Here is a 9,682-nt window from a genome sequence, read left to right on the forward strand (position 1 = left end):
ATATATACATAATAATAATACATATATATAGTTAATATATTACAGTATGAATTCATGGTAGCTACGCAAGTAGAACATGAATGAATCTGTTCAGTACAAGATATATTTGTTACAAGGTCAATGTTTACAATTGGTTACAAGGTGTGTGTTGGTTTGGGTATATACTAAATAATAATATATGTTTATGGACAAGAATAGTTTGACAGTAGGATGTGTTTATATTTATATTTTAGTTGTTTCAGAGAGCAGCTGGTAAATTCCGGAGCAAGTTCGTTCCATAACTTCGCTCCTTGGAATTTGATTGTGTTCGAGCCATAAGCTGTCATAACTCTGTCTATAAAATGGTTTTGGCCTGCTGCGCTTCTTGTGTTATGGTCATGGATGTCCGATAGTTTAGTAAAGTAGGTGCTAAATAGTACCGGTAGCATGCCGTGTTTATATTTGTACATGAATAATATAAGTTCGTACTTGAAGCATCGAACAAGATCACGGATACATGACTGATGGAAAGGAACAAACAATAAACCAAAACAATTATTAACCAATAAAATTGCATAGTTATTAAACAATAGAGGAAAAAATGCTAAACTCCATTCATAATTCAGTTTATAATCCATAATTTGGAATAATCGATTAACCATGGATCGGCACAGCAATGCTGTACCCATCTATGCTTCAAGCAAGGAATCAGTAATGTTTCAGCGTGTTTTAACTTTTAACTTCTCGAAAGATATCAAATTCACTATAAAAAAAGCAACACAGGCTGCAAAAAGTATGTTAGGCCTTGAAGTTGAACCTGTCGTAGGCACTGAGCTTCAAATTCTATGAATAGATAATCACAGTGTTTACATATTATCTGGAGTTCACAGCAGGAATTGAGGTACAAGTTTCCTGTATAGAATCACTAGCATAACCATCCTTATATAACGGTATCACTGCTTCTCTTATCAACATTTATGGACTATATACCTTATAGAAAAAGACAAAATATCAGTGGAATAAGTAAACGTGTTTATATGATCCTAACTGTATGCGGTGTCTGCACTGTAGGGGCCTATTGCACTAATATATTTAACCCAATTTACACTGCAAAAACACTTCCTGTAGTATGAATATATTCTGCAGTATGAATGTATAATAATATTATGTTACATTAGCAGCAATTAGTAACAGGTAGTTGTGGATATATCTATCTATACGAGTCATACGAGTGCCACTCTCGCGGTCATTCCGCTACATGCATTACGTCATTACGTACATGTACGCGTGGATTGCCAGAATGAGGCTGTCACTCTAAAGAACACTAGTTAGTTAGACTAGAAACCTCTAGAAAAGGGAATTACATGAACCAGAATCACATCCTAGTTGTATTTCTAGACCGTATTACTCGCAAAGTTTGTATATTTCTAATATATGTTTGCAATAACACGGCACAAGGTAGGTCATGACACTTGTGTTCATTGTACATTTTCACTCTATGTGCGATGGAGTTAGAAACGTAAATATTTCAAACAACATGTACATGTGTTTCGTAAATGTATTACGGGTTTACTAGACCGGGCACTACTATTAAAAATTATCTGTATTACACGTGACATATTCAAAAAAGAAACGTACGACAACCGGTGCAGCTCTTCTTAGTTGTAGAAATCCTATATATTATGTTTACATACCTGCGGCACTCTTTGTTTAGAAAATTAAAGTCCAAGCCTCCGCATTCTGTACATAAGTATGCTAAATACGTATATATTTGCCCTTGAACTTATCTATATATATTCATATAGTTCTCGGAGCGTTAGAAACACTATTAAACAGGTGAGCCTAGTAGTAGTGCTTGCACGGAATGGGATGACGAGCTTGGTAAGCGGAAATCTAACTATCCTGCCCCTCCATCACGCTACAGCTGCGTTCAATGTTCAAGCTACCCGGCCAAGCCTGAGTGACCGCGCCAGCAAAACAACACGCCTTACTAGCGCTGCTACATCTGTTGAATTCTGATTGGCTGTGGCAACATAGTATGACAATATAGTCTATGTATTACATACATGTATTACCATGTATTATTATGTCTACGTCGTCTATGTAGTACCATTATAGTATGGTGGCAATTCGAGGCAGGCTTAGTGCCTCAAGATTGCACATAAACACATGTACACATAAATACATGTACATCTTGTACACAAGATACATGTATTGTACACAGCACAACCGGACGCTATTTCTGTCAAGCGTAGATTGACGCACTAATTGTACTCGTGACTCTTCCCCTCTCTCTCTTTCCACCCCATCTCTAAATAAATGAATGAATATATATCAGGAGTAGATAATAGGGTAGATATAGATAGTATTAGTATATAAAATGCTTCTCTAGCATTTCCATGTGAAATTGCCTTGGTGAATGTGGGCATGGTACCTGATGCATTTGAAATATTCTTCCATCAAAGGCAACAAAGTAGCAACAGCGATCATGAAAAGAATCGTCAGACCTCTGAAGCCACTGAATGTTTCCATGATTACGGGAGATTTTGATGGTCCAGATATCGATGTTTGGGCCGATGCGGGAGTGCCTGCTGTGGCCCTTAGGACGACTGATCCCGAAAAGTATTTCTGGTTTCACCACTCCAATGGTAATTACATTTTTTCATGTATGCGAGCTAGATGTATACCGCTTATATGTTCTTAATCAAGTGCCGTAAGCTTCCAAGTAGCCGTTTTCCAAAGAGTAAACATAAATATGTTTGTATCCAGGCAGTGTCTTTATCTGTGTGGCTGTGTTGAAAAAATTAAATCCTTCCCGCACCTATGTGGAACATAGGCGCATAGGGCGGTGCCTATCTCCGTTTCCGTAACCCTGTGGCCCCGCAGCTGCTTTCACAGTAAATGCTACAGTAGGGGGTTAGTCCACTGCCTCTGGTAGCGCTGCGAGTTAACTTGCCACACTCTATCTCTCTGTTGCTGAATGCTCTGTGGCTGTGTAGCAATATTATTTTATTCGAGGTTTCATCATTAATTTAATCGTTGCAGTTTACATTTAATAAAACATTAGCTGAATGTTTGTTTCAGGTGATACAATGTCGGTCCTCAACGCCGATGCTGTCGATTTGTGTGCTGCTGTTTGGTCAGTCGTAGCCTATAGTGTAGCAAACCTGGAGCATATGCTGCCTCGATAGTGTACAGATGGTCATTGGTCACCTACATGGTTGTGTATTCGTTGTGGAAAACGTAGAAAATCCTGGAACTGAATTTGGTTTGCTTATCGTTGTTATTGACACAAATAATGCAGCTTTCATTAGCTGAGTAAAATACGGCTGATAGGGTCTATGTCCCCCAGGGTACTGCCGGAACGTACCCTGTACCCTGGTAACTATCTAATATGCCGGACCGTACCTCGCCTACTCCAAACCGTACCCTGACTTTCAGCCGATGTCGTAATAAATATACCGCTTGTTGGCAGGAAACGCGCCGCTTTATGCTCCCGTTCCTTTTTTCCGGTCCGTTCTCGCAAAATATTTGTTTCAGTATTCGTGTAATTATTCTACAAGTGTCAGCGAGACTATACGTTTCCAACCCATTAAGATAATCATACAAATTTTCCTGTTCCACAACACTTGGAGATCTTCTTGGAGCCATCTTTCAAAATCTCGCGCTAAAATGTCGTAAACATTGCGAAAGGAAAACGCATTCCCGATCGTCGCGATATTTGCAAAAGGATTGCGCGTATCAGTGTATATAGGTTGAAATTTCTTCTTGGTTTCACAGTGTCATACTCCAATCCAACTTTATAAGGATATAAATATTGGCGGTCTGTATGTATATTTCAAATTTTGCGACATCAGTAGTGGACGGAACAGGGACAGTCAGGGTACGGTGGGGAGTAAGCGAGGTACGGTCCGGCATATCACATAGTTACCAGGGTACGTTCCGGCAGTACCCTGTGGGACATAGACCCTATCAGCTAAAATACGAGCTTCTGAATGAACTTATGTAAGCTCAAGTTGATTATCGTGAAAATGCATTCATGAATTTTCTGTTTTATCTCAAATTTTCCACATAGGTGGATCACTACTATTCCATCTCTCAGAATGATTATCTTGCACTGGCAGTTCGTCCTTGTAGCTGCAGTAAGGTATTGTGGTGTAGATTTAATGTTGTTACCTTTGTACTCCGTCCTTTTATCTCGTCCCACAACGATCACCATGTACTGTCAACAGTCGTAATCAATCGTAATCAGTTTATTACTTCAGTCAACATAGGACGTGTGATCAAGCTGATGCTTTTGCACTGATTATATTAGTGCTAACTACTGTGATAACTTTTTGATATTGATGCTTGTGATTGACATTAAATAAAGTATAAATAAGTTTACAATGATCGTGTAATTTACCGTCCATTATTGACAAGTAGTTCATTGTATAAATCAACAAGTGGGAGTAGCAAGCAGCTGATATTAAAAAAATGTTGTGTATGGACTGAAATAGGCAGACGTTGACTGTGTCGAAAATACTTTTTTGATGATAGAGACAAATATTTATGTGAGATCTAATCGGAATTTTATTTCAAATATTAAGTTGAATTATTACAACTAAACATATGATCTGGTCAGGGATCAGTATAAGTATTGTGGGTTGGCGTGTGAACATTCTTGATGAAGCGTACTGCACCTTAAATAATGGCAGAATGAAAGTGATAAAGCATCAAGAACAATGCATTTTTTTGTAATAATACTACTATGTTTTTATTTAGAAAATGCATTAACACAAATCAAAAAAATACAATTGGCATTCTATCCACAACTTTTTCTATGTTATGGAGGGCATATTACTTCATTGTGAACAATGTGCATTTAGCTTTGAGCCATTTACCCCGAGCCTCACTTTTCTGCTTATCTTCTGCATTAGCCTGATAATTCTAAAACGACTATATAAAGGAATGCTGTCACAAGTTGAGCAATCCAAAAATAAACCGTGAATAAAACCTAACGGTCAAAAACAATTCATTTTAAATAAGTTCACTCGGTTGGTAGACTACCGTAATAGATCTATCTGGGTACGTTTTCAATCTTCACTGTTGAGTAACAGGTAAAAACAATATTTGAACTTCCTAACATATGTCTATGACTAGCCACGTGGTCACAACTGTATAATAGTTTACTAATAACGCCAGAATAAACCTGTTTGTTGTTACACTATTCTGTGGTCAAAATATAAATCCCATCAAAAATTTAATACGAGTCCTTGAGAGAGGCCTTGTGCAATTGAATCCAGGTGATGTCTCATAAAAAAAAGTCGCTATGTACATTCACCTTACACAAAAAATATACTAGTATAGCTGTGCAGGTCATTAATATCGTCCACCTGAAAATTAGTTTCATGTTTGTTTGTTTTTGTACAAAACCCAGACTGTCCGACTAGATTAACATTTTTGTCCGTAACGCCACTAGTACAGAAATATTAAAATTAATCAGTGGCTACAAATATCCCAACAATTCTGGATAAAAGTGATGCCTGTGCTAATTGTGTGATGTCTACACACATTTAGTATATTAAATCAGACAGTCTCAATATACATAACGTATGAATGTGGAAGGTACAATATGCACAAACCCCCTGTTTATATAGCAGTTTTGTATTTCAATTAATAACTGAAATGTTTTTTACAGTAAAATATTTTAAATCCAGTTATTTTTTTAATTTCATTACATTTTCGTTGCAGAACTGCATTCCTCTAAAATCGCACAGATTTTCTGAAGACACTGCTAGACACGTCATGTAAACAAATCGTATAACTAGCTGCATATATTTAATCATTAGAAATTCTGCTTTTAGATAGAGCTGTCATGTTAGGTAAGTCCGCTGGCACCGTTTACATATATATATGGCCTATACTCGGATATTTTTTTATATAACATTTTTCGCCCATGCTCGACCACTCCACCTACGCCATCAAGTTTCAGAAAAATACGTCTTGGTAAAGGAAGGCATTTCTGTTAACATTAGTATCAGTAAAATATACTTGTCTGTGGATGGACTTATTTTGCACCATTACTCCACCCAATAAGTGTGCGTATGTAACTACAACCTACAGATGTGCAACTTTCATAATAGGGCATGCATCTGAAAAACTCTGAGCCATGAAAACTTGTTTGCAACTATGCTTACATGCCGGTGTCCACCCATGAATGATTTCTGTTTGAAGTAGCCCCGGCACAGCATCGTAGGGGTAGGTAGGTAGGTGAGCAAAATACTTCCTTATTCGCTTCACACGGTATACCTATCCACGCACCAAATACATAAGAATGCAATATTAAAAGTTGATAAATTTTGCACAGCTGAGGTTACAGCAACCAAGGAATCAATGAAGGATAGTTTACACGGCTGGCGTCTTACACGAATGTACGCATATTGGTTGTCATACGAAACTAGTTGTCAAGAGCATAAACCAGTTTGTTGCGGAGCGTCACAGCAGACTTGGTCCTCTGATTTCCGCACGTGTCACCGCCATTCACACCGTCGCCATTCCAACTCAGCGCAGTCGGCACATCTTTACTGACACCGTCGACCTTCTCAGCCACCGCCTCACGTTTGCCTTTCTTACGCTTCTTGTTTTTCTTTTTACTCTTTTTACTACCGTTTTCACGGCGGTCGTGAGTTATTTCGTCCCACGGGTCCGTGTCACCGTCGTTTTCCGCAGAGTCGAACGAACTTGCCGCCTTCACGCCGCACTGAAGCTCGTCGGCTCCATTCTCACCCGCAGCACGCTCGCACTGCGAAACATCTTCCTCCTGTCTTAGCTGGTTGAGATAAACTTCCGAGAGCACCTCCGAACGCGCCTCCGATGCGACGGACGCAGCGGGAGGCAGCTCGGAAGTCTCCTCCCACACGTCTTCCTGCGAGTCCACCGAACCCTGCTTCTCCAGGCCGTCCGCCTCGCTGCTGCTACTCAAGTCGCCCCCGCTCTCCGATCGCCTCGCCTTCTTCTCCTTCTTCTTCGGCTTGCGCTTGCGAGTCCGCAGAACGCCGATGAGAGCCGTTGACTTGAACGTCGCTCGCGACACCTTCTCGCTGAACGTCACGCTCTTCTTCACCCGCGTGCCGCCGCTGCCGCTGCCGCCGCTGCCGCCGCTGCCGCCGCTGACTTCCTCGGTCTCCACGATGTCGTCGAGGTCTCCCTCGTCGTTGCAGCTGTACTCCTCGGTGGTCGTCGCCGAGTCGACGCTGCACTCGGACACGCTGCGGCAGACGCTGCCGCCGCCGCCGCGTTTCTTGAGGATGCCGCGAAGGGTCGCGCCGCGGCTGCACACGACCTCGAGACTCAGCGACTCGGTGTCGGACAGCGAGCGAGCCGCGTCCTCGCGCCGCACCAACAGGTCGCTGTCGCTGCTGTGCCGCCGCCGACCCTGCTTTCGCGCCGTCGTCGCGGCGGCGGCGGCGGTCTGCGCGCGCGTGTCGTCGTAGACGGTCTCGAGTTCGGATTTGATCGCTTCCTCGGCGTTGTGCGCGTTGTTGACGACGGTGATGACGTCGCTGTTCGAATCGACGACGACGACGACCGATCCGCTGTCGGGTATTTGCGACTGGTTTCGCTTATTTCCTTTCTTAACGACTGTCCAGCCGTCTTCCTCACCTTCTTGGCTCGCTGTGTCATCGCTACTTTTGTCATATCCCTCCTCGTCTGTCGTGCTGGAATTATTAGGCTCCTGCGAGAGGCAATAAAACTCGATTAAATACACTACGAATGAAATCACAAAGAAACAGAATATGCCAGAATTTCGCTCAGTTAAAAAATGTGTATGTTTTAAATCTGTACACACACTTTAGCAGAATTAAGATTTCGGTTAGCAGATCGAATGTAGTGATTGTGTGTGCACGTATCAAATTATATTAATCCCACTGTGTCAGACCAAACAGCATAAACATACATGAGTATTAAAGTGTAAAGGCTATGAAAACAAATTTATGGTTTCTGTCCTCTCACTAGTCTGTCACTCAAGCCCTAATATCTTAAATATGAATTGTTTTCATCTGTATTCTTCTTAGGTTTTTTTTATGATGGACTGAACACAGTTCGTTTGATACCATTGTTTATCATTCAGTGCAAAATGGGCTGGCCCAATAGTTCCGTATTGTTTCGATACAATCCAAATACTAGTTTGCAGAATCATGAAGTTTTAATAATAAATTTTGTAACGGGCTATATACATGGATTTTACTACATATTATTGTATTGAAAATACGAGCCCTACGAGTATAGTAGAGCATGCATACTACAAGTATCAAGGGAGATAATATGAGGTCAAAAGGGCCTTATGTTAAACAGCCACAGGTCCGTTAGTCTTGCAGCTTGATAGGGTATAAAGTACATAGTCATAGCGTGTAAGACAAAATATGCAGCTGAATTCGCTACGCACCAGCTTCTACTGAAACCACTATAGAGATACTAATTATATATATACTCATTAAAAATGTATGTATGTTTCTCGCAAACATCTATCTACCCACACAAAGTCACATACATTATGCAGGAGTATGGGTAGTTCTTATTCACCTATTTCATCGCACATCATTACTGTCATATTTTCCATACTCGTTTAAAAATTCACCTGCGCACCACCTGGATGGCACTTCTGACACAAACATCGACAGCAGGTGATCTTACCTGAGCCAGGCTACAGCCGTGACCTGACGATACGCTATCGATGCACGGGGAGGTCTCGCCCGAGCTCTGCCTCAGCCGTATCAGCTTCCCCATCCTGCTGTGGAGCGACTCTTCGGTAACTAATTCGACAACCTGCATCAAATTTCAAATTTCAATTTCAAAAAATTTATTTATCACCATAATTTGCAAAAATACAATAATGCAGAAAACATTATTTTGAAGGGTTGATGGGGTAGCGAAAGCCATAGGGTCATCAAGTCAGCTAACCCTCTATATGTACAGTAGACATAATATGGAGAGCCAGATATTCGCTGTATTGCAAATTAGGAAAAGTAAAAAAAATAATAAATACTGATGTTCGGAATCTCATAGAAATAAAAATAAACAGGTTTGATACATATAATATATACATAATAATAATACATATATATATAGTTAATATATTACAGTATGATTATGAATTCATGGTAGCTACGCAAGTAGAACATGAATGAATCTGTTCAGTACAAGATATATTTGTTACAGGTTTACAATTGGTTACAAGGTGTGTGTTGGTTTGGGTATATATACTAAATAATAATATATGTTTATGGACAAGAATAGTTTGACAGTAGGATGTGTTTATTTTATATTTTAGTTTGTTCAGAGAGCAGCTGGTAAATCCGGAGCAAGTTCGTTCCATACTTCGCTCCTTGGAATTTGATTGTGTTCCGGCAATAAGCTGTCATAACTCTGTCTATAAAATGGTTTTGGCCTGCTGCGCTTCTTGTGTTATGGTCATGGATGTCCGATAGTTTAGTAAAGTAGGTGCTAAATAGTACCGGTAGCATGCCGTGTTTATATTGTACATGAATAATATAAGTTCGTACTTGAAGCATCGAACAAATCACGGATACATGACTGATGGAAGGAACAAACAATAAACCAAAACAATTATTAACCAATAAAATTGCATAGTTATTAAACAATAGAGGAAAAAATGCTAAACTCCATTCATAATTCAGTTTATAATCCATAATTGGAAATA

The 9,682-nt window shown here is 40.2% G+C and overlaps 2 protein-coding genes across 2 annotated transcripts in view; one reads left to right on the plus strand and one right to left on the minus strand.

Annotated features, from left to right (window-relative positions):
- Nucleotides 1-3,693, plus strand: part of LOC106812593 (carboxypeptidase Q-like) — a gene marked incomplete in the record, with an annotated part of 16,030 nt that extends 12,337 nt beyond the window's left edge. Inside the window, 3 exon segments of the mRNA XM_014816503.1 lie at nt 2,445-2,627; nt 3,064-3,086; nt 3,088-3,693. Coding sequence (XP_014671989.1) covers nt 2,445-2,627; nt 3,064-3,086; nt 3,088-3,129 — 248 coding nt within the window.
- A 1,015-nt stretch (nt 3,694-4,708) lies between these two features.
- LOC106812589 (protein kintoun-like) overlaps nt 4,709-9,682 on the minus strand; it is an 11,713-nt gene continuing 6,739 nt past the window's right edge. The window contains exons 2-3 of the mRNA XM_014816497.1: nt 8,656-8,787; nt 4,709-7,696 (exon numbers count right to left, since the gene is read on the minus strand). Coding sequence (XP_014671983.1) covers nt 6,419-7,696; nt 8,656-8,787 — 1,410 coding nt within the window. The 3' untranslated portion in view covers nt 4,709-6,418. The remainder of the gene's footprint in view (nt 7,697-8,655; nt 8,788-9,682) is intronic.

This window comes from Priapulus caudatus, unplaced genomic scaffold (genome assembly GCF_000485595.1).
Source record: "Priapulus caudatus unplaced genomic scaffold, Priapulus_caudatus-5.0.1 Scaffold664, whole genome shotgun sequence".
Taxonomy (NCBI): domain Eukaryota; kingdom Metazoa; phylum Priapulida; class Priapulimorpha; order Priapulimorphida; family Priapulidae; genus Priapulus; species Priapulus caudatus.